The 25,374-nt window shown below is 43.7% G+C and overlaps 1 protein-coding gene across 15 annotated transcripts in view; it reads left to right on the forward strand.

Moving 5' to 3' along the window:
* Nucleotides 1-25,374, forward strand: part of LOC148112507 (uncharacterized) — a 243,759-nt gene that overhangs the window by 173,631 nt on the left and 44,754 nt on the right. For 13 of the 15 annotated variants that reach the window (XR_015729346.1, XR_015729345.1, XR_015729354.1 and 10 more), the window contains one exon: nt 9,288-10,921. The exons of the other annotated variants lie outside the window; for them this stretch is intronic. Coding sequence is in view for 1 of the 13 variants with exons in the window: in XM_087875695.1 (XP_087731821.1) it covers nt 9,288-9,390 (103 nt within the window). In the remaining 12 variants the exon portion in view is untranslated. Of the gene's footprint in view, nt 1-9,287; nt 10,922-25,374 lie in introns of those variants that run through there. 15 annotated transcript variants of the gene reach the window in all.

Below are 25,374 nucleotides of genomic sequence, written 5' to 3' on the forward strand. Positions count from 1 at the left end.
TTTTCATCCCAGGCTGAAAGGTTTTTAAAACCCTTTCAATGCCTGGTTTGAAGGAGATCGTCGGTCTGGTCTGTTAAAAATCTCCCATAGCTTATCGAGAAATACATGATTTGATGCGGCTGCACATGTGCCCCTATTTGGGGGGGGGGTTTCCCCTCAGATTTGTTACAACTCCTTAAATTCTCATTATTACCCCCATGTGATCTTAACAAACAAACCAATGCAATCCCAGAGTCCATCTAAGAAAGCCCACCCCTCACCCCCAGCCCCCAACTACAGAATGAAAAGAAAAGGAAAATACAACTCTTTTTCCTTCGAGTTTATGGTCTTATCCCTTTGGGAGGTGACGGTCACAGTCCGTGCCAAAATATCCCCCCCCCCCCCAGCCATGGTTCAGGTATTTTTTTAAGGGTTGCTATCTATCTATCTATCTATCTATCTATCTATCTATCTATCTATCTATCTATCTATCTATCATCTATCATCTATCTCATCTATCATCTATCATCTATCATATCTATCTCTGTCTATCTGTCATCTATCATCTATGATATCTATCTATCATCTATCTCTATCTCATCTATGTATCATTTCTATCATCTGTCTATCTATCATTTATCTATCATATCTATCTATCTATCTATCTATCTATCTATTTGTCATCTATCTATCTGTCTATCATCTATCTCTATCTCATCTATCATTATCTATCATCTATCATATCTATCTCTCTATCTATCTCTCATCTATTATCATTTATCATCTATCTATCTATCTCTATCTCATCTATGTATCATATCTATCTATCATCTGTCTATCTATCTATCTATCTATCTATCTATCTATCATGTATCTCTATCTCATCTATCATCTATCTATCATATCTATCTCTCTGTCTATCTGTCATCTATTATCATCTATCATCTATCTATCTATCTCTATCTCATCTATGTATCATATCTATCATCTGTCTATCATTTATCTATCATATCTATCTATCTATCTATCTATCTATCATCCATTTATCTATCTATCCATCCAATTAACCGCCCATCTATCTCCCACCCAGAGGGCTATTGGCCTTCCTTTCCTCTTGCACACACACCCCAAAAGAGGAGGGGGGGATCTTTAAAAAAAAAAAAACCTCTGGAGAACACACACATTGTTTCAATAATCCGGTGCAATAAATGCTAATTAGTAATGCTTGAGGACCCTATCAGTCAGAGTAATTATCATAATTTACCTCGTTCTTGTTAAACGCATTCCTGGCTAATTTACATTTGGAGAACAATTGGGGACCATCCTCTCTTCCTCCGCCCCCACCCCCATCGATGATGGGTTGGGTTTCCTATGCCACCTCCTCGCCCTGACCCAGCCAACGTTGCATTTTTGCAAATCCTTCGGTCCAGATCTCCAAAGCTGGTCCATAGATGACATCTAATTTTTGTTTTTTTCTGTCCCCCAAAACCAAAAATTTTTCTCATTACCCCACTGGGCCTGGTGACCTCTTATTCCCAAAGAAGACCTTTGCTGAGAGGAACAAAGAAAGTCTATCTTCATAAAGACACTATTAAGGAGACAAAGCAGGAGAGCAACAGATAAAATGTGTGTGATATGGCAAACCTATTTCACGCCACAAAAACAGAGACAATGAAATAATGAGTTTTGTACTTGTAGCTAATTAGGGTCTTTTTTTCTTTCTTTCTTTCTTTCTTTCTTTCTTTCTTTCTTTCTTTCTTTCTTTCTTCCTTCCTTCCTTCCTTCCTTCCTTCCTTCCTTCCTTCCTTCCTTCTTTCTTTCTTTCTTTCTTTCTTTCTTTCTTTCTTTCTTTCTTTCTTTCTTTCTTTTTTGCGTTCCTTCGGAAAGCAGGAGCAAAATAGGGCTCCGAATTCTCTCCGGATAAGCTGAGTCTCTCGGAGGGCCACGTTCCTTTATTTTTAGTCTTTGCTCTTCCCTTGTTCATTTTCAGCTGATAAAAATCGGCCGGAGGTTTACTGGGATTTGCGCATTTATCAATTAGGCCTCTCTTGTGATGGCGCTTTCATTGTCCGCAAGGTGATTAGCGATTTGCAGCCGAGACTAGCATTTTCTATCTCGGGGATATTCATACTGCGAGCTGGCATTCTCCGTGCGAAGCGATGGTGGCCAGCAACAAAACCCAGATTAAGAAAATTCAGCTCCTTTGGCCATTGATCTCATTCCCCTTTGCTTTGTTACCAAAGGGACGAAAGATCAGTCTGGATTTATTAGCGTGCAGATGATTGGAAAGCTAAATTGCTTTGATTTCTACAAACATTAGGCTCGTTTCTCTCTCATCTTTCTAGTGTGCTTCGTTGAGAAACTGCTTCTCTCCCTAATCCCACTTCCCGGCCCCCCTCCTCTTCTACGTTTAAAAACATGTTGCCTACCCCTCCTTCCAGGAACAGCCTGGATGACTTCCCCATCTCCTCTCTTTTTTCCAACTTTGTGGTGGACTCTAAGGTGTTTTTTTTTTTTTTTCGAAAGGCAACTGACTTTTGTTTTTCCTTGAGGAGGTTTCACTTCTCATCTGAGAAGCTTCTTCCGTTCTGGAGCTCAGTTCTTCAGAATGGAAGAAGCTTCTTGGATAGGAAACGAAACCTCTTCAAGGAAAAACAACGCCCAGTTGCCTTTTGAAAGGAACACCTTTGGGACAACCAACCAACCATGATCTGGATGACTGAGAATCCCCATAGACAACTTTCGGTGGAACTCCTGTCTAAATTGGAAAGCCAATGATTTAATTCTTTTTTAATTATCTTAACTTTTGTATCTGTATGTTTTTTAATTTTGGCTTTTCACCACCCTGAGTCCCTTCTGGGAGAAGGGTGGTATACAAATTAATTAATTAATTAATTAATTAATTAAATAAATAAATAAATAAATAAATAAATAAATAAATAACTACTGAGTGCTACTTCTGATCACCGATACATTTTGGACTCTACGATGCCAGAAAAACATTCCTTAAATTCCTAGGTAATCACCCTCTGGGGAACTGAGTGAGACCTGGAGTCATGCTTGGTGGTACATGATTTCAAGGACATCTGTCTTAAACAAGCTCTATGGTTTGTGATTACAGACTAGAGCACAATAGGGACCGGGTTATTGGTTCGAGTTCCAAGCTTGGCAATTTGATTGCAAACATTTTGTCACCATTCGAGGCGACATCGTCAATGCGCTTTGAATTATGCTCGTCTGTCAGAACACGCCTCAGTAACAACAGCCAGCCAGCCAATCAAACAGTCCGAAATCAGACCATGACTCAGAAGTATCCGAACAAACAACACTCACACTAATTTACATCACATAAAAAGGTATTGAAAGGCCGGTGTTCTGACAGACGAGCACAATTCAGAGCTCACTGACGACGTCTCCTCGAATGGTGACGAAAGGTTTGCAACCAAATTGCCAAGCTCAGAGCTCAAATCAACAGCCCAACTACCCACCCGAGCTACTAATTTATTTTATTTATTTATTTTTAAATTTGTATACCGCCCTTCTCCCTGAGGACTCAGGGCGGTGAACAGCCAAATAAAAACATAAACTACAAACATTAAAATACAATTAAAAAGATATATATAAATGTGGCCCCATGATTAAAAACAATAACAGACAATTAAAAACATTTTAAAAAGTGTTAGGCCAGCCTGGCTTGCTGGAAAAAGAAGGTTTTAAGGGCACGGCGGAAGGCACCGAGGTCTTGGATTCTCCTTATCTCTGGGGGCAGCTGATTCCAGAGGGTGGGTGCCCCCACAGAGAAGGCCCTCCCCCTGGGGGTCACCAGCCTACATCGTTTGGCTGATGGCACCCCGAGGAGGCCCTCTCTGTGGGAGCGCACGGGTCGATGGGAGGCCGTCGGTAGCAGCAGTACTAATATTCAAATACATTTCAAAAATAGGGAGCATTCTCTTTTTGATTCCTCCTGGAAGTGAAGTCAGGAGAAGCATCTCCAAGGCTTGGATTCTCTTCTTAGAAGCCATGTCTTGAACCGTGATTCGCATCTTATATAATTATATATATATATAATTACACCGCTTGATTCACCAATAAAAGTGTTACCGTATGCTGACTCACCTCCATGATATTCCACTTGCACTGAAAGTGATTAAGTGTGACTCATCCCAACACAAAATTTAGCAAGATCAGGAATAGCAATCTGCTTTGTCATCATTCAAGGGCTGGTCTGTCAAATCTGTCATGGTTTTGTTCCATTTTGTTTTTTAACCAAGACAAAACTCTTTTTTTCCAATAGTCCTGATTTCTGCTCTTTCCAAAACATTGAAAAGCCACTCCAAAGAAATTTGATGCCACTTCTTTTTTTAATAGTAATTTTATTAAACATTACAATTAAAAAGATACAAATGAATACAAACTAAAAAGAAAGAAAAAGAAAAACTGCCTAAAAGAAAAAAAAGAAAGAATAATACTGTAGGAAAAAAGAAAAAGAAACATATGGTAAAGAAAAGAAAAATATAAAGAAATGACTTCCCCCTTCATCACAAGTATAAGCAATTTCAGCAATATCTCTTCTTAAAATGCAGCCAACTATCTCTTTGTCCCATATCTCAACTTGTGTCTACAAAACTCCCTTTTTACAATCCTGTAATCCTTACAAACAAATCTTTTAAACTTCATCATTCAGACCTGATCAGCAAAAGTCGATTAACGTATCTATTTTAAGCTTGCTCAAATAAACCAACTTTATATTCCTTCCTTTTAGAAATCTTGATCTTTAATCCATTCAAATAATGTCCTAAAATTGATTACTTTTCACTTTTAATCTGCCCCTACCCCCAAAATTCTTCAAAGCTTTAACAAATCTCTTTTGTAAATCCAATATAGGAAAATGCTCTTTTAATTTATTTGTCTATCCTTTTAATTATTAAGGAATTAGATTCATATGTATATCCAGTGCGGCATCTTTTTCCATAGCATTCCTATAGCATGTCATTTTTAAATCCACTTTCAGATAAAGTGTGATAATACTTTTATCTTGTGTGATAAAACTTATTTCTCTTCCATTATTTCTTTAAAACACCAGACTTCCTTAGAATTAACTTCTGGGCCTATTATTCAAAAATGTATTTTGCTCCGTTCTGTGTTAGTAAATCCAGTTTAAGGGTTCTTCTCTTTTAATTGTAGTATGTAGTTCCTTCTGGTTCCCTCTAGTGTTCAGCCTTCAAAGTCCCATGTTATCACTTTAAAAAAAAAATCAAAAGAAAAGCATTTTCCCACGGGAAAGGTTCTTATAATTAATTTCAAAATCTTATTACAAATCCATCTGGACTCTTAGCCTGTTTGTAACTTTCCAAAATCAACATTCTAATCACTCTCTTGCTTTTTATTACCCTGTTTCCCCCGAAATAAGACATCCCCTGATAATAAGCCCAATTAGGCTTTTGAGCGCATGGCAATAAGGCCAAGTGCTTATTTCAGGGTTCAAAAAAAAAATATAAGACAGAGTCTTATTTTCGGGGAAACACAGTAAAAAAATAAAGTCCTTGTATTTGAAATGTCTTTCGCTAAGGATGGAAGGAAACTCATCCAGTGCTTAAAACCTCTTGATCCATAGGTTCCAAATAGCAGAAAGGCAATTAACAAGCAATTTTTATTTTAAAAAATGATTAGAAAAGGTAGTATGTTAATCCAGGGTCCTTCAAGGTGCTGACCATGGTTGAGCAAGATAGCAATAACACTTATATACTGCTTCACAGTGCTTTACAGCCCTCTCTAAACGGTTTACAGAGTCATCATATTGCCCCCAACAATCTGGGTCCTCATTTTACCCACCTTGGAAGGATGGAAGGCTGAGTCAACCTTGAGCCTGGGGAGATTCAGACTACCAAATTGCAGGCAGTTGGCAGGCAGCAGAAGTAGCCTGCAGTACTGCACTCTAACCATTGCGCCACCATGGCTCATATTGGTGATTCCCTCATCTCCCCGAGCTCTAAACCCATTGGAGACCATTACTTTGCAATTTTCTCGTGAGGAACAATTGTCTGGAGCACTTGTGGGTAATCTCAAATCCTCTCCGTGTCTGGAGGGGAATTATGAAAAGTCACTCGACTAGCCAGCAAATTCATTCCATCACTGTCATCAGCTCCATTTTTAGCAGAGCCATCTTCCATTCGTCATTTCTTCCCCAGAAGTTTGAAATTGGATAGCGCTTCTGTAGACGGTCGATTCTGAAGGCTGTGCAATTCTGTTTGCAGTTGTTGATGTCTAAACACACGTGAACGCTGGCTTTTTATGCTGCCTTGTAGCATATCCCTACGGATTGTTCTATATGCCATAATTTGGTCTCTGAACTCATGTATTTAGTGTTGTACTTCCTCCAAGGTTTTATTCCTCTCTAAAAGAAGGTTGTCTACAGAGGTGGGATTCAGCCGGTTTGAACCGAGTCGGGCGAACCGGTAGTTCCGACAATCAGCTGGCCCCACCCACCCACCCGCACCCATCCTATCCTGTCCTATATTTCCTTCTTTCCGGCTCAGCTGATTCACGCGGCACAGCTGATTTCTGCACCTCCACTGTTCTACTTACCGGGGCTGCCTTAGAAGTTAAGCAGCTGAGCTTCAAATTGCTGTATCTTTAACACTGCGCACAAGCATGTTAGGCGCGCAATCACCGAATTGCTAAACCGGTTGCAGCCCACCACTGGTTGTGTCCATTTTTCTTATTCTCGCCCTGCCTGAGAAAAACACTTCCAATTTCTTTCTTGGTGATGGTTTTTGTGGTTCTTCATCAGAGGCAGAGGAAACACTGGCTGACGTTGTTGTGTACTCTTCTGAAGTTGCCCTGGCTACTCAGGTTTTCCAACCGAAAAGGGGAGGGGGCTCCCTTGTAGGAGGAGCTTGGTCAGGACATTGAAGTGAGGCTGCCAGAAGCCAAGGAGGCTGCCAATTGCTGGAGTGACGGTTGTTCAAGGAGAAACTGCACAGTTGCACACATTCCTTGGACGCTTGTCATTGAATAAATGCAAAGTCGCCATCCATAAGATTTCCCCCCCCCCCAATTATTTTCTTCCCTTTGAGTGAAAAGTGGTAGAAAAATATGTGGGAAAAGAAATGTTCTTCCTAGTTGTGCCATTGAAACAATATTCTACTCTCCCCCACCCCCTCCCCAGAATTTGCATTTAACCAGACAACTCCAGAAATCCGTTTGTCTATATATACTAGTACAGGGTTCTCCAACCTTGGCAACTTGACGACTTGTGGACTTCAACTTCCAGAATTCCTCAGCCAGCGCAAGCTGGCTGGGGAATTCTGGGAGTTGAAGTCCACAAGTCGTCAAGTTGCCAAGGTTGGAGAACCCTGTACCAGTAGATAGATAGGTAAGTAGACAGATGGACCTGTGTTTCTCAACTTTGGCAACTAAGATGTAAGGACTTCACCATGGTGGGTTTCCACCGGTTCGCCCCACACGCGTCCTCTGCACATGCGCCCAACCTTCTGTGCATGTGCTTTGCTCGCGCGCGCACCTTCGGCATATGTGCTCAGCCTCAAAAATGTGCCTAAATACAATGGCATAGCACCAGGGCCGCTGGGCAGGCCCACCTGCAATCTCCAGTCCGAACCGGCTGAATACCACCTCTGGGACTTCAGCTCCCAGAATTCCCTAGTCATCCCCTACAACAGAGCCCCCCCCCCAACCTTTTCAGCATCGGGGACTGGTTCCGTGGAGATAGGATTTTCCATGGACCAGAGAGGGAGGCGTAGTCTCATGTACTGCATGCATCCCACATGTGTGCAGATGGGGCCTCATTCATTTGCATGGCTTGGTTTCTGGCAATGGTGGTCTTTGGCCCGGGTTTTGGGACCCCTGCCCTACAATAGGGGTGAATGGGAAGGAAAGGAAGGGAGGGAGGGAGGGAGGGAGGGAGGGAGGGAGGGAGGAAGGAAGGAAGGAAGGAAGGAAGGAAGGAAGGAAGGAAGGAAGGAAGGAAGTTCAGGTTAGTTCAGGTAGTTCAAAGTTCAACTACTAGTGAATGAAAGGGTTGGATCATTCATAAATTTAGAAAGAAATATACATTAAAGGTAGAGAACCCCATAATTATACCCCATAAATATATATATATATAAGGCATAAATGGAAACATAAATAACCACATTTAAGATGTACCGCCAGAATATCCCATTAGCCTCCCTGAATTCAACCATTGTCAATGATGTCCTTGTGTAGAGCTCTTAACCCCAAAGACAGATAATATGGTTTTTTTTAGTCATGACAATGTCAGGTAATGCCATAGGATGATCATGCTGTATCTCCCTCACCCCCCCTCCTTTTTTTTTTTTTTTTTTGAGCAACCTGGTCACCTTCTGGGCCAAAAACCAAATTGAGTATTTATACCTACAGAGCCACTTAAGGTCCTGGCCTAGAAACGAGGAGATCATGGGTTTTAGGCTTCTTTTAGTCATAGAAAGCTGGCTGGTTGGTTTTGAGCCAATCACCAGAAGATGGTGAGTTCTAGTCCCGCCTTAGCCATGAAAGTGAGCAGGGTGACTTTGGGCCAATCATGAAGAGACTTATGAGTTCTAGTCCTGCCTTAGGTATGAAAGCCAATTGACGTTGGGTCAATCAACAGGACATAGTGACATCTAGCTGCACCTTAGGCATGACTTTGGAAGTCTTCTAGTCTAACTCCTTGCTCAAGCAGAAGACTCTATACCATTTCAGATAACCGGCTGTCCAATCTCTTCTTGAAAATCTCCAAGGTTGGAGCATCCACAATTTCTGAAGGCAAGCTATTCCATGGGTTGGTTGGTTCTCACTGTCAGGAAATTATTTCTTAGTTCTAGGTTGGTTCTCTCCTTGATTAGTTTCCATCCATTGTTCCATCCTTCAGGTGCTTTGGAGAATATGTTAACCCCCTCTTCTTTATGGCAGCCCCTCAAATATGGGAACACTGCTATCATATCACCCCTAGCCATCATTGTCCTCCTCCTCCTCCTCCTCCTCCTCCTCCTCCTCCTCCTCCTCCTCCTCCTCCTCCTCATCATCATCATCATCATCATTATTATTATTATTATTATTATTATTATTATTATTAGTCATTGCACAGACAGCCACATGTTCAGACTGAGTTGGCATTTTTGTCTACATATCAAGTCCTTACCAAGGACCTGGGATAAGTAAATCTGGATGTTTGATGGTGTTACAGATATTGTCACAGGATGGAAGCTGTTCCAAGTAAAGTCATCTTCTGCAATTGACTGATGGCAAATTTGTCAATGCAAATCACAATATTTTGTTTTTTTGTTTTTTAGCTGTTTCTCTTCAATTCATGCCTCACCTGGTGAACCAGATTTTTTTCTCTTCCAACGTAGTGATGTAAGATCAGATGGATCCGAAAGTCCCACGGGATCTTGACTTGCTCATTTTCAAGAACTTTTGTCCATTTGGTGTTCCCAGTAATTTTTGCTGCATTCGAACCCAAACATCTTGCAAAATTTCCGATGTACCATTTTGGCAACTCGATCATGATGTTGTAGATAACCAGTCTGTGAGATTTTGCTGCAGCCACTGATAAGGTGACCCACTGTTTCACCTTTCTTGTTGCATAAGCAACATTTGCTGTTGTTGCTGACATGTTGAATTCTTGCTTTCGTGGAATTGGTCTGCAAAGCTTGTTCTTGGGCAGCCAAAATGAAGCCTTCAGTTTCTTTTTTCAGCATTCCTGCTTGAGATCAGAGTGCTGAAGAAAGAAATTGAAGGCTTCATGTTAGCTGCATGTTAGCTTTTTGTTGTTGCTGTTGTTGTTGTTTGATCTAATTATTGATTAGATCAACAATGGTTTGTCCTACCAGTAGGCAAAGTGGGAACCAACAGGGTGTTGGAAAAGAGTGCAAATGATATACAACAACTTATCCTGAAATCCAATTGCTTTTTATTCCATGATCCATGTTGAAGATGGATTCCATAGCCAGCCCACTTGGTTTTCATGCATGCAATGAAAGGAGGGGCCACTTTGTCCCTTGCTTCAGGCAGCAAAATGCCTTGAGCCAGCCTTGAGCTGGACCATCAATTTAAGCCAATTGGATCTTCTTTATATTCTCCCTGGAGCACAAAACTCCTGTGGTGGACTGTCCCAAGGGGATCCGTGGTGTAGAGCTTCCCTTATAGATCCACTTAAAATTCATCCAAGGACCCTGCTACCCTTCTACTATCCTTAGAGCAGGAACCTAAGACATAGTTACGAACCAGATTAGGAGTAAAACTTTCTGATTCATCCACAAAGCATTTTTCCTCCAGAAGTTGTGAATGCTCCAACACTGGAAGCACTGTCATCTGCACCTCTATAACTGTCTAGTTTGGTTCTGCAACCCAGCAAGACAGACACGGACTTCAGAGGATCATTAGAACTGCAGAAAAAAACAATGGCTACCAACCTGCCTTCCATTGAGGACCTGTATACTGCACGAGTCAAAAAGAGGGCTGGGAAAATATTTACAGACCCTTCGCATCCTGGACATAAACTGATTCAACTCCCATCCTCAAAACGACGCTATAGAGCGCTGCACACCAGAACAACTAGACACAAGGACAGTTTTTTTCCCGAACGCCATCACTCTGCTAAACAAATAATTCCCTCAACACTGTCAAACTATTTACTAAGTCTGCATTACTATTAATATTAATCTTCTCATCGTTCCCATCACCCATCTCCTCCCACGTATGACTGTATGACTTTGTTGCTTGTATCCTTACAATTTATACTGATATTGATTGTTTCCTGATTGTTTATTTGTACCCTATGACTATCATTAAGGGTTGTACTTTATGATTCTTGACGGACGTATCTTTTCTTTTATGTATACTGAAAGTGTATGCACCAAGACAAATTCCTTGTGCGTCCAATCACACTTGGCCAATAAAGAATTCTATTCTATTTTTAAGAAAAGATTGGACAACCCTTTGTCTGAAGTGGTGTAGGGTTTCCTGTCTGAGCAGGGGGTTGGACTGGAAGACCTCCAAAGTCCCTTTCCAACTCTGTTATTCTGTTAATTATTCTCACGTTCTCAGATGGTTTCAACAGAGAAGCCACTTTGCCGATTCCAATGGCTATCAAAATCACGCTAACAATGGAAGAGATTATTTGTAGCTGTGGGTCCTTGGTGCTTTCTGACCTCGGTTATTTTCTTGCAGGTGTTTCATGACCCAACAAGATAATATCAGTGGTTAAAAGGACTTCTAAGCACTGATAATGTTACCTCATTGGGTCATGAAAACATCTGTAAGAAAGCATCCGAGCTCAGAAAGCATCAAAGACTCTACCAATCACAATAAGGTTTTGCATTCCAATGATATTCGTTGCTGAGCTGAAGGTCGCCTTCTCCTTCTTAACCCCTTCACCTTTCTGGTTTTCTCTTTACTTCTAGCTGCCCGCTCTCTCCCATCCGTCCTCCTTTGCTCCTATGAGTTAATCTGTTGGCTCTACTCACATCTTTCTCTCCTTCTCTCCCTCTCTCTCTCTCTCTCTCTCTCTCTCTCTCTTTCTCTCGCTCTCTCTCTCTGTCTCTCTCTCTCCCCCCACTCCCCTGCCTTTAGCTTCTGGTTTCATTTTTAGATGACAAAATTCAAGGCACACAGCTTGGCTGTCTGGTTACCATGGCAACCTGAGCCCTATTATCGTACCTTGTCATTCATCAAGAGACGATTGTGCTTGACAGACACAGACTACAGATGCCTGCAGTCTGGGTGTGTGAGTGTGTTTGTGTGTATACGTATACACACCAAACATACATGCATGCATGCATGCAGGTACACACGCGTACACACACATGGAAACAGACAAACACACATGCACACACACAATTTTTGCACACACACACAAAAAAGTCCTTAGCATTTCATGCAATTCCGTTCGGTTGCCAGGGCATCCTGCTTTCAAGCTGAATATGAAGATTTTGGCCATGCCTGCAAGAGCTTCGTAGATATTTTATTTATTTATTTTATATCGAATTTATATACCACCCTTCTCCCTGAGGACTCAGGGCGGTGTACAGCCAAAGTAAAAACATAAACTACAAACATTAAAATACAATTAAAAAGATATATATATATATTTGGCCCCACGGAGAAGGCCCTCCATTTCTCTCTCTCTCTCTCTCTCTCTCTCTCTCTCTCTCTCTCTCTCTCTCTCTCTCTCTCTCTCTCTCCCCTCTCCCTCCCTCCCTCTCTCTCTCTCCCCCCTCCCTCCTTCTCTCTCTCTCTCTCTCTCTCTCTCTCTCTCTCTCTCTCTCTCCCACACACACACACAACTCTAAGGAAATTTATGATGCATAATCCAGAGGAAATGGTAAACTATTGATTTTTGTTCTTCTTGTTCGTGGCGGATTCATTAAAGCCGCAGAACGCTGCGTGACCGTGCTCCTTTATTATATTACATTATCTTATACTTAACACCATCTCGGGCCATAGTCCTACGCCACTGTAATCAATGACGGTTTTTTTTACTAATAAGAGGAATCATAAAGCAGCTTTGAAATCCGTGTCCTTTTGCCAAGGATCTCACCCCATTCCGGATCGCCCTGGGAAAGAGGAGGTTGGGAGCAAAGCGAGCAGAAACTCGAGAGACAAAATGAACTGACATTTTTCAGCCAATCACCGGGAGGTTTTGTGTGTTTTTTTTTTTTCCAGACGCTGGACCAGACCCAAATGTTCCTGAAATGCGCGAGAGAGGTAATTGCTTGTCATTGCTCAGAAATCCAAATTAATTCCCGAAGTGCACAGGCGAAAAACATTTGCAAGGCTGCAGTTAAATCTCTCCTCCTTCATTGCCATCACCTTTTTATTGGCTTTAGGAGATGGACTGTCTGCGGGGGAAGGTATTGGTTTTCTAGGCCCCTGGCCAAGGGATATTCCCCCCCCCCAACATATATTACTAGATCTTTGCAACTGAACAATACAAGAGAGGAAACCTTCCTGGGCAGAGGCAGGCAACCTTTTGAAGGGCCAGTGTCCATATATGAGCTTTTGAGGTGGTTGTTAAAATAGATGCTGCCAAAGGCTTTTGTGTTCGCAACAGATCAGGCATGGAAGACATGGCCACTAGGCACAAAAATATTCATTTGCCAGGAACCAGGGACATGTTTTCGTCACTGCATTACAAAAAAGATGCCGAGACTTTGGGAGAAGGGCGGAGAAGAGCAAGTAGGATGATGAAAGACCTGGAAACTAAAACCCTATGAAGAACGGTTACAGGAGCTGGGTTTGGCTAGTCTAGAGAAAAGGAGGATTGGGGTGGGGAGAGGGGGACATGATAGCAGTCTTCCAGTATTTGAAAGGCTACCCTTCTGTAGGATCAACTTATTTTCCAAAGCACCAGAAGACAGGACCGGACACAATGGGTGGAAACTAATCAAGGAGAGAAGCAACCTGGGATTAAGGAGAAACTTCCTAACAGTGAAGACAATTAACCAGTGGAACAGCTTGCCACCAGAAGTTGTGGGTGCTCGAAGACTGGAGACTTTTAAGAAGAGACTGGACAGCCACTTGTCTGAAATGGTAACGGATCTCCTGCTTGAGCAAGAGATTGGACTAGAAGACCTCCAAGATCCCTTCCAGCTCTTTTCTGATTAAATGAAGTTGACTTCATACTTCTAGCCCATAAGACTCTTTACTCTCTTCTTCTTCCCCCCCCCCAAACAGGCAGGAATGTTGCCATAAAATTCAAATATCTTTTTTTAGGATCTTCTGCCATATTTATTTCCTAATGCTGCTCATATGGGGCCACGTCCAAGGAAGTCGAGTGCATCAGGATATCCTTGCGCAGATGATTCCAGGCACACAAAGAAGTCATTGTGGATCTGATTCGGTTGTGATGGGTGCCAGGATGCCATCATGGCGCCTGATATTGTGATGGGTGTGATGGCGTCGTCATGCATCTGATTATGTTGTGCCAGTGTGACGTCATCGTGCATCTGATTATTTTGTGATGAGTGTGATGACATCATTGTGCACCTGATGATGATGTGATGGATGTGATGATGTCATCGTGCACATGATGTCATTGGGCCAGAAGTCCATCTGCTTCTCATATATTAAAAAACAAACAAACTCATGGACCAGTGAAGCCCACAAGCCCTAAAGGGAAGAGTTTGGGATACTATGTTGATGACTCCGGCTTTAGTGTTTTCTGTAGGACCAAAAGACCGACCCCTCTATAGACCTATCATCCCCTCCCTCTGAATCTGAGACATGTACAAAGTCTTAGAGGCCCTTCATTGTTCTGCAAAGCATCGAGAGGTTGCAGGAACTGGGCACGGCCAAGTGTAGAGAAAAGGAGGACTAGGAGGGGACATGATAGCAGTCTTCCAGTATTTGAAGGGCTGCCATGAAGAAGAGGGAGTCAATTTTCCAAAGCACCAGAAGGAAAGTCAAGAGGCAATGAGATGGAAACTAATCAAGGAGAGAAGCAACCTGGGATTAAGGAGAAACTTCCTAACAGTGAAGACAATTAACCAGTGGAACAGTTTGCCTTCAGAAGTTCTGGATGCTCCAAGACTGGAGACTTTTAAAGAGAGACTGGACAGCCACTTGTCTGAAATGGTATAGGGTGTCCTGCTTGAGCAGGAGGTTGAGCTAGAAGTCCTCCAAGATCCCTTCCAACTCTATTCTGATTAAATGAAGTTGACTTCATACTTCTAGCCCATAATACTTTCTTTTAACCAAGGAGCCTATGCAGCCAAGTCATTTTGAAGCAAAACCTCACTGATAGTCTTTCCACCAGCATTTCCAGCAAGTGAATCAGCCATCAAAGTCATAGAAGCTATCTCTGGCCCAACTTGGGTCACCTCCCTGGAGCCAATTGATGCCGTCCATCTGGCGTTATGAACCATATTTTCTATCAAGACGGTTTCCTGTCGCGCAACTGTCCTGACTAGCCAGGATGATCTCCAGGTGTCTCCTACGACTAGTGCAGTTTCTCCATCCGCTTTAATTGAAGACATTTCTCCATGGAAAACTTGTAAGTCTGCAGCTAAAATAAATAGGTTACGGTATGGTTTTTATTGAATTTATACGTCTCCCTCGGCATCATTGGGAATTTACTCAAGACGGAAAGAGAGATTTACAAGAGCTTTACAGCTTCTGTGGCTGGGCCTACTTGGAACAAAGATGAGACCGAGACATTTTTCTCCTTCGAGAATCCATGCCATGTACTTCTGGTGCCACTTTTGGTGCCTGGCAAAAAAGATATGCAAATGACTCCTAATCAGCCTATAAACTTCACAGCTCTCTCTTGTTAGCTTTGTGGTGGAGCTCACCATTCTTTAATACAGAAGTCCCTGTTTCCATCTCCAGGTTGGATTGGAGAAGTCTCCTGCAGAAAGAAAATGTTTGGGAATCACCGGAAAACAATGGATGGGCCTGGATGAGATGATCCAAAGAACCCCACAATGGATCACTGAAATGGACCTCTTTGCAGGCAAGAAATCTTCCCTGTAGGCAATGGCTTGGCTTTATAGCTGAAAGGACATCAAAATGCCATCTTGAATCGCCAACCAAGCCCTCCTGAAAGGATTTGTTGTTGTTGTTGTTGTTGTTGTTGTTGTTGTTGTTGTTGTTAGTTGTGAAGACCCATCGCAACCCCATGGACGATGTTCCTCCAGGCATTCCTGTCCTCTACCATCCTCAGGAGTCCATTTAAGCTCACGCCAAGTACTTCAGTGACTCCATCCAGCCACCTCGTTCTTTGTCGTCCCCTTCTTCTTTTGCCCTCAATCTTTCCCAGCATTAGGCTCTTCTCCAGGGAGTCCTTCCTTCTCCTTAGGTGGCCAAAGTATTTGAGTTTCCTCTTCAGGATCTGGCCTTCTAAAGGGCAGTCAGGGTTGATCTCCTCTAGGACTGACCGGTTGGATCGCCTTGCAGTCTTCTCCAGCACCAGAGTTCAAAGGCCTCCATTCTTTGGAGCTCAGCCTTCCTTATGGTCCAACTTTCACAGCCGTCCATTGCAACTGGGAACACCATAACCTTGACTATACGCACTTTTGTTGGCAGGGTGATGTCTCTGTTTTTTAGTATGGTGTCTGAATTTGCCATAGCTGAAAGGGTACGTCCTTAAAATGCTTAATGAAATTCACCCTTTTCTCTTGCCCATTCTTTCCTTGGTTCTCGATTTGCTCACTTAATGCAGACTTGGCATCCCGGGGGCTCTCTTGAGGGCCAAGGTCTCCATAGTTGAACCCGGAGCTACAAATACTATCTTCTATTGTCAATCCAGACAGCAGAGTCCACAGGGCAGATCACCAGTCCCAAGTGTCCATGTCACCTTTCCAAAAACATCACTCCAGTGACAGTGACATTCACTGTCATGGTTTCTACAAAAGTTGATAAGAGGTCTGGAAGCTAAATGCTATGACGAACAACTAAGGGGATCTAGGTATGTGTAGCCTAAGGAAGAGAAGACCTTAAGAGAGACCCGATAGCCATCTTTCAATCCTTGAAGGGCTGTCACAGAGAAAAGGATGTTGATTTATTCTCCATAGCACCTGGGGGCAGGACAAAAAGCAATGGGTGGAAGCTCATCAAAAGAGGCTCCAACCTGGAAAATCAGAAGGAATTTCTTGACAGCGAGAATCATTCATCAAGGAGTTTTGGGGGTCTCCATGGCTGGATGTTTTCAAGAAACGATTGGACAGTCATCTGTCTTGGATGGTCTAAGGCAGTGATGGTGAACCTTCTCAGCACCAGGTGCCAAAAAGGGAGCGTGCACGTACGTGGGTGGCACCAAGTGCCGAAAAGGGAGCACTTCGTACTCTCGTCAGGGCCGCGACCAGGAAGAAGAGCTGCCACGGGGGCCTACGCACACCAGATAAGGTACTTCCGGTTTCCAGCAAGTCTTTCAGTTACCGCCATGCATGGTCACATGCCAATCAGCTGGCCGGCGTGCATGCTCGCGCCAGAAAACGGAAGACCAGCTGTTCCGGTTTTTGTCACTGCAACATGCACAAAGGCCAATGGATTGTCGCGTGTGCATGCGTGCTGGAAACCCGGAAGAGGAACGGGCACCACCGCACATGCCAAGCGACTCTGTGTGCCACTTCAGGCACGCGTGCCATAGTTTTCGCCATCACGGGTCTAAGGATTCTTGCTAGGAAGTTGGACTAGAAGACCTCCAAGGTTCCTGATGATTCTACGATTCTATAATTAACAACTGGTTTTTGTGATTTGTTGGGTGAGCGGCAATGAATAATCCCAGGCCTAGGGGGATGGCATATTTACAACCTCCATCCCAAACTTACTCAGCATTTACTCTTTCCGCCACAGCAGGGTTAATTTCCTGTGTTAACTTCCAACCTACCTTTTCATCCCCTCCTTCCCTCCCTCCTTCCTTCTCTCTCTCGAACATTTCCCCAGGCTAGCATTTTCAATAAAGCAACGAACAGGCAGAAAGAATTAAATGAAACCAATACCGCTACCCTCGCCGAGAGAAAATCTTGCAGCGCCAGAATGGATTCTGTCCTGCATTTTATCTATCAGCAGCTTTATTCTTTTTATTCTTTTTTTTTCCCCTTCCCTGATCATTCGTTCAGCTTCTCCTGCGGGCTGGAGGAATGTTGTCTTCCCAGAGGATCTCATAAATACATGCATGCACCGAAAATATTTTCTCTGCGTATTAATATTACATGGCTAGCGTCTCCAAGAAGGCAGGCGCTCGCTCCCTCTCCTTCCCTCCTTCCCCACCTCCGCCGGCTTCAAAATCTCGACTGCAAAATGGCTTCTTAAACAGCCCCCCCTTCCCCCCTTTCTTTCTTTCTTTCTTTCTTTCTTTTCAGCGTTCACATCTGTCTGGAATAAAAATTGGAATTTTTTGAGGGCAGCCCTGTCGGGAGAGCAGATTGTAGCAAGAGAGGGAGGAAGACTGGTGATAGGCTTTCAAGGGAGGGGTAGGGTTGGGGAGCTGGAAGGGAAAAAAAGAAAGAAAGAAAAAAGGAAGGAAGGAAGGAAGGAAACCATTCCCCCCACCCACCCCCCCGGCATTATTTTCTTCAGTTAGCAAAGCAATCGGATTTATGTTTGGTGTCACTGCCTGTCTGAAGCTCCCTGGCCCTGAGACGGAACGGCAGCCAGCACAGTGGTTAGAAAAGCAGAGAGAGACAGCTCGGTTTGAACATTGCAGAAATATTTAACTGTCTCGCAACCTGCCTGATCGGAGGCCACTGCGGTTGGGAAGCCTTCTGAATCTCAGTTCCTAGAGATTTACCCGCAGGTTCTCCTAAGTGACAGCCTTTGTGGCTTCGTTGCGGTTTAGACGGGGCTCAACGTGATTCTCAGCCAGCTTTTAATATATGTATACAGATAGAGGTCGACTGGAAAGGAACGCGATGGCTCAGTGGCTAAGATGCTGAGCTTGTCTATCGAAAGGTTGGCAGTTCAGCGGTTCGAATCCCTAGTGCCGCGTAACGGGGTGAGCTCCCGTTACTTGTCTCAGTTTCTGCCAACCTAGCAGTTCGAAAGCAGGTAAAAAATGCAAGTAGAAAAATAGGGACCACCTTTGGTGGGAAGGGAACAGCGTTCCATGCGCCTTTGGCGTTGAGTCATGCCGGCCACATGACCACGGAGACGTCTTCGGACAGCGCTGGCTCTTCGGCTTTGAAACAGAGATGAGCACCGCCCCCTAGAGTCGGGAACGACTAGCACATATGTACAAGGGGAACTTTTACCTTTACCTTAGTCATTGGTTTAGGGACCTGTTGAAGTTGCAATGGGGATGAAAAATGTGACTTCCAGCTGGCCTTCACACCTGTCCGTCACACACCCTTAGGGCCACGGGATCAGAATTTTGGGGTGCTTCATGTGTATTTAGAAGAGTTGTCGTGTGCCAGGGTCAAGCGCTTGCCATTTCTTCCCAGTTGACAAACAAAATCAATGGGAAAGCCAGATTTGCTTAATGACCGTGGGATTCATCTGGGTCAAAATAGGTCATAAAATCAGACAAGGCTCACTTAACTTAGCCGCCTTGCTTAGCAATGGAAATTTTGGTCCCAACTGTTGTCATATGTCAAGGACTACCTGTGGCCATGTATCACCTGTGTAGACTGAATGAAGTAAGAGGATTTAGGAAATTTTAGCAATACCTGAACGTGAAGTGTTAGTACCGCTTTACAAGGCCTTGGTAAGGCCACACTTGGAATTCTGCGTCCAGTTTTGGTCACCATGATGTAAAAAATATATATATGTTGAGATTCTGGAAAGAGTGCAGAAAAGAGCAACAGAGATGATTAGGACATTGGTGGCTAAAATATATAAGAATAGTTGCTGGACTTGGGCATGTCTAGTTTGATGAAAAGAAGGACCAGGGGTGACATGACAGCAGGGTTCCAGTATCTCAGAGATCTTCTAGTCCAACCTTTGTCCTGGGTAGGAGTCCTTAGACCATGCTGGACAGATGGTTGTCCATCTTGGAAAACCTCCAGCAATGGAGCATGCACAAAAATAGATAGAGAGAGTACAGGGCAGGGGTGAAATCCAGCAGGTTCTGACAGGTTCTGGAGAACCGGTAGCGGAAATTTTAAGTAGTTCAGAGAACCGGCAAATACCACCTCTGGCTGGTCCCAGAGTGGGGTGGAAATGGAGATTTTGCAATATCCTTCCCCCAGGAGTGGGGAAGGAATGGGGATTTTGCAGTATCCTTCCCCTTCCACGCCCATCAAACCACGCCCACAGAACCGGTAGGGAAAAAAATTTGGATTTCACCACTGGTACAGGAAATGGTGCTTTGCTCTTGCTTTTAATTTCTTTGGTTGAGTCTTAATTTTTTTTCTGCACTCTGCGCAACTTTTCTGCTTAACCTGAGAAGGAAGAGCATGATGAATATGTATTGTTATTATTTTTTTACTTTACTTTTAAGTCATCTCGGTTTTCTTAACAGAATTGAAAAGGAATACCATCCATTGTTTCCCTGTTGTTACAATAATGAAAAGCCAGAGTATCGATCTACGTAAAGCCAGAGTAGGGCATCATTAGCATAACTTCAGCTTCAGTTATTCCAAGCGCTCCCCAACACCCTCTGTTTTCATTCATGAATTGGCCTACGATTTCACCTAATTATTGCAGGTTTTTCAAACATATTTCAGGTTGTTGTGTTTTAAATTTCCTCAAGCTCAGGACATCTATAGATTTGTGTGTGTGTGTGTGTGTGTGTGTGTGTGTGTGTGTGTGTACATGTGTGTGTGGCATTCCTTTTGTTAACTGAAAAGTCAGACAATTGGAAGCATATGAATAGAGTTTTATTTACTTACAACTCTTGCACGCTGCTACGGTACCTGTTGACCATGGGTCCTATATCCGAAGTCCTATTTATGCTAGGGATAGGAATAGGGTGCATAACACTTGTTAAAAATTGCAAGTGTTAGAAAATCATCGTGGAGGCAGAGAGGGAGGGGGAGAGAGAGAGAGAGAAAGGAAAGAGAAAGAGAAAGAGAGACAGAGGAGAGAGCGGGAGAGAGAAAGAAAGAAAGAAAAGAAAGAAGAAAGAGAGAAAGAGAAAGAGAAAGAAATAGAGCGGGGAGAGAGAAAGAGAAAGAGGAGAGAGAGAAAGAGAGAAGAGAGGAGAGAGAGAAAGAAATAGAGAGGAAGAGAGGGGGAGAGAGAAAGAAAGAAAGAAAAAGAAAAGAAAGAAGAAAGAAAGAGAAAGAAATAGAGCGGGGAGAGAGAAAGAGAAAGAGGAGAGAGAGAAAAAGAGAAGAGAGGAGAGAGAGAAAGAGAGAGGAAGAAGAGGGAGAGAGGGGGAGAGAGAAAGAAAGAAAGAAATAGAGGGGGGGAGACAGAGAAAGAAATAGAGAGAAATAGAAATAGGGAGAGAGGAAGAGAAAGAAGGAAGGAAGGAGAGAGAGAAAGAGAGAGGAGAGAGCGGGAGAGAGAGAAAGAAAAAAAGAAAGAGAAAGAGAAAGAGAAAGAGAAAGAGAGAGAAATAGAGCAGGGAGAGAGAAAGAGAAAGAGGAGAGAGAGAAAGAAAGAGAGAGGAAGAGAGAGGGAGAGAGGGGGAGAGAGAAAGAAAGAAAGAAATAGAGTGGGGGGAGAGAGAAAAAAATAGAGAGAAATAGAAATAGGGAGAGAGAAGAAGAGAAAGAAAGAAGGAAGGAAGGAGAGAGAGAGAAAGAGAGGGGAGAGAGAAAGAAAGAGGGAGAGAAAGGGGGAGAAAGAGGGAGAGAAAGAGAAAGAAATGAGAGACAAAAATAGGGGAGAGAAAGAATGGAGAGAGCGAGAAAGAGAATTGAGAGAGAGAGAAAGAAAAAGAAAGGAAAGAAAGAGAAAGAAAGAAATAGGGGAGAGAGAAAGAGAGAGGAGAGAGAAAGAAAGAAAGAGAAAGAGAGAGAGAGGAAGAGAAAGAAAGAGAGAAAGAGATCCAGTCCAGAAATGCTTTTAAACAGAAGCCTGGGAGATAATGCAAACCAGCCTCCGAGATAACCATATATTTATTGAGTTTGTAATGTATCAAATGTAACAAAAGTAGAGTGTCTGAAGGACTCCATGTGTGGCTCTTTCACACTCTTTGATCACCCAATTCTCCTTTTAATTCAGAGGCGGTAGAGCTTAAGTGGGTTCATTGATGTGTTAAGTGTGGAATGGTTTTTTTTTTTTTTGTATTAAATTAAAAAAGAGAGAGGGAGGGAGGGAGAAAGAGACTGGAGAGGGAGAAAGTCTCTATTATGTGCCCAGAAAAAGACTTCCATGTACTTGTTTATTGAGACAGGAAGTGGGTTTCCCACACAGACAAATGTCCCTGAGCTGCCAAAGAATTGGGGGTGGGGGGGGTAGGGGAGGGGAGGGGGAGAGAAATGCAAAGGAAACTCAATTTTCTACCTGGCATCAAATCAGCCTCTAAAGGAAGATGGAGACAATAAACTTGGGCTTCGGCTGAATAATAGCATCTGATTGATTTTAAGGGAAGGGAGGGAGGGAAATCCCCCTGCTCTTTAAACCCCCCCCCCCTATACAAAGAGGAGAATGGGGGGGGGGTTGTGAACTGTGCAAAGCTTTGCAATAAATTTCTGTAGTTTTGGCTTGGGGCTTTGTGGTTTCATCTATTGTTACACAGTCCAGAAAAGTGTTCCTTCTTCTTCTTCTAAAGAAAACAGCAATATGGAAGTGTCTTATGGTAGTTTTCTCTCCTAGTGACGCCCATTTCCTTTTCTCCTTTCCTCTCCTCTCCTCTCCCCTCCCTTCCTCCTTTCCTCCCTTCAATCACTCCCCTCTTCCCTCTCCTTTCCTTCCTTCCTTCCATCTATCCTTCCCTCAATCTCCTCACTCCATCATTTCCTTCCTTCCTGCCTCCCCCCCACCCCTCCTTCCCCCTCATTACTCTCCTTCTTTCCTTCCTTCCATCCGTCCATCCATCCATCCTTCTCCTATCAATCCTTCCTTCCCTCACTCCCTCATTTCCTTCCTGCCTGCCTGCCTTCCTCCTTTCCTCCTTTCCTCCTTTCAATCAACTCCCTTCCTCTCCTTTCCTTCCTTCCTTCCATCCATCCATCCATCCTTCCCTCAATCTCTCACTCCATCATTTCCTTCCTTCCTCCCTCCCTCCGTCCCCTCCTTCCCCCTCATTACTCTCCTTCTTTCCTTCCATCCGTCCATCCATCCATCCTTCTCCTATCAATCTTTCCTTCCCTCACTCCCTCATTTCCTTCCTGCCTGCCTGCCTTCCTCCTTTCCTCCTTTCAATCACTCCCCTCCTTCTTCTCCTTTCCTTCCTTCCTTCCATCCATCCATCCTTCCCTCAATCTCTCACTCCATCATTTCCTTCCTTCCTTCCTCCCTCCCTTCGACCCCTCCTTCCCCCTCATTTCTCTCCTTCTTTCCTTCCATCTGTCCATCCATCCATCCTTCTCCTATCAATCCTTCCTTCCCTCACTCCCTCATTTCCTTCCTGCCTGCCTGCCTTCCTCCTTTCAATCACTCCCCTCCTTCCTCTCCTTTCCTTCCTTCCTTCCATCCATCCATCCATCCATCAATCTCTCACTCCATCATTTCCTTCCTCCCTCCCTCCCTCCCTCCGTCCCCTCCTTCCCCGTCATTTCTCTCCTTCTTTCCTTCCTTCCTTCCTTCCTTCCTTCCTTCCTTCCTTCCTTCCTTCCTTCCTTCCACAATCGGATTAATGTCCTTCAATGAAGCAAGAAGAAGCGAATTCCTATTTCCACCAGGTGAAGGTCAGTTCTACAAGGTATCGGTATGACCTCTTTCATGGAAAGGGGAGAGAGAGGGAGGGAGAGAGGGAGAGAGAGAGAGAGAGAGAAAGAAAGAGAGAAAGAAAGAAAGAAAGAAAAAAAAGAAAAGAAAAATGGGATGATTTGAGTATGTATACTAATTCAGAGGAGACCCCAAAAGATGCTTTTGTCTGTACATGGAGATATGAAAGATACATTTGATTCAAGAAAGCTGAGCTGGTTTATCACCTAATCGGGACCTGACAAGGTCAGATCCAGGCAAGTTAAAATCATCCCTGCTCCTGCTCTGTGTTCTGTCCCCAATGGCATTGTGAGTCTGCAGCATCCGTCAACTCCGGTAGCTCCTCCAAGGCTGCTGTTGATATTTCAAAACGATTCTAATCTCATTTCAATAATAGCTTCTGTCTCTTTTATTGACATGTATGCCATAACATTCAGGGCTAAATTGACAGTGCTAATAACATCCTCTGTCTCTCCTTTTCCTCTCTCTCTCTCTCTCTCTCTGACTCTTTCTCTTCGGACAAATCTGCATTTTTATTTCCTGGTGTGTTTTTTTCTCCTGGCATTCCTATTGATTGCAAAAGTGAAGAGCTTTCATCTTCTTTGAAAGCATTAGATAATTGGGTACTATAAGCAGTTACTGACATAACTAAGTAGGGCTAGAGCTAGCTGTAGTCTCTGTCTCTCTTGTCTCTCTCTGTGTGTGTGTGTGTCTCCCTGTATGTGTGTCTCTGTGTGTCTCTGTCTTTCTGTGTCTCTCTTCCTCTCTCTGTCTCTCTCTCTGCCCCCCCTCTGTCTCTCTGTCTCTCTCTGTGTCTCTATCCCCCTCTTTGTCTCTCTCTCTCTGTGTGTGTGTGTGTGTATCTGTCTGTCTCTCTCTGTCTCTCTCTCTATCCCCCTCTCTCTGTCTTTCTATCTCTCTCTGTCTCTGTCTCTGTGTGTCTCTGTCTCTGTCTCTCTCTATCCCCCCCTCTCTCTCTCTATCCCCCCTCTCTCTGTCTCTCTGTCTCTCTCTCTGTCTCTCTCTCTCTGTCTCTCTCTCTCTCTCTCTATCCCCCCTCTCTCTGTCTCTCTGTCTCTCTCTCTATCCCCCTCTCTCTGTCTCTCTCTCTCTGTCTGTCTCTCTCTCTCTGTGTCTGTCTCTCTCTGTCTCTCTGTGTGTCTCTGTCTCTCTCTATTCCCCCCCCTCTCTCTGTCTCTCTCTCTGTCTCTCTCTCTGTCTCTCTCTCTATCCCCCCTTTCTCTGTCTCTCTGTCTCTCTCTGTCTCTCTCTCTATCCCCCTCTCTCTGTCTCTCTATCTCTCTCTGTCGCTCTCTCTCTCTGTCTGTCTCTCTCTGTCTCTCTGTGTGTCTCTGTCTCTCTCTATTCCCCCCCTCTCTCTCTGTCTCTCTCTCTGTCTCTCTCTCTCTGTGTGTCTCTCTCTCTCTCTCTCTCTCTCTCTCTCTCTATCCCCCCTTTCTCTGTCTCTCTGTCTCTCTCTGTCTCTCTCTCTATCCCCCTCTCTCTGTCTCTCTATCTCTCTCTGTCTCTCTCTCTGTGTGTCTGTCTCTCTCTGTCTCTCTGTGTGTCTCTGTCTCTCTCTATCCCCCCTCTCTGTGTGTGTGTGTGTGTGTCTCTCTCTGTCTCTCTCTATCTCTCTCCCACCCTCTCTCTGTCGCTCTATTTCTCTCTCTCCTTGCAATATAAACACATTCAGAAGACACAAGTGCATTGCTCAAAGGATGAAAGTCAAGGTTCTTGGCGTGAAGGAGAAGCCACAATGTTTTCACATGTGCCATGTCGTCCTTGTGCAAATGAAGGGATGATGCAATTTGGATCAGATGTCATGCATTATATTTATCAAGTTTAGAGGCTATCCATCTTTCTCGGAAAGTGACTCTGGGAGATGTAGGTTAAAACCATAGAGGAGAATATTTGTAGCTCAGGGTTGAAGTGACGGGCCCTTGGTGCTCTCTGACCTTGCTTGTTTTCTTGCAGGCGTTTCATTACCCTAACTAGGTAACATAATCAGTGCTGGTGGGTCTAGAACTTAGTTACTTAGTTAGGATAATGAAACATCCGCAAGAAAATAAGCAAGCTCAGAGAGCACCCCTTGATAAACCCATATAAAAATACTGTATTTCAATCAAAGGCAGTTGTTAAGTATAGAATAATTAACGTTAGCATGGCAGGATGAGGGCA

Source organism: Pantherophis guttatus, chromosome 9 (assembly GCF_059756535.1).
Source record: "Pantherophis guttatus breed Tessera chromosome 9, ASM5975653v1, whole genome shotgun sequence".
Classification (NCBI taxonomy): Eukaryota; Metazoa; Chordata; class Lepidosauria; order Squamata; family Colubridae; genus Pantherophis; species Pantherophis guttatus.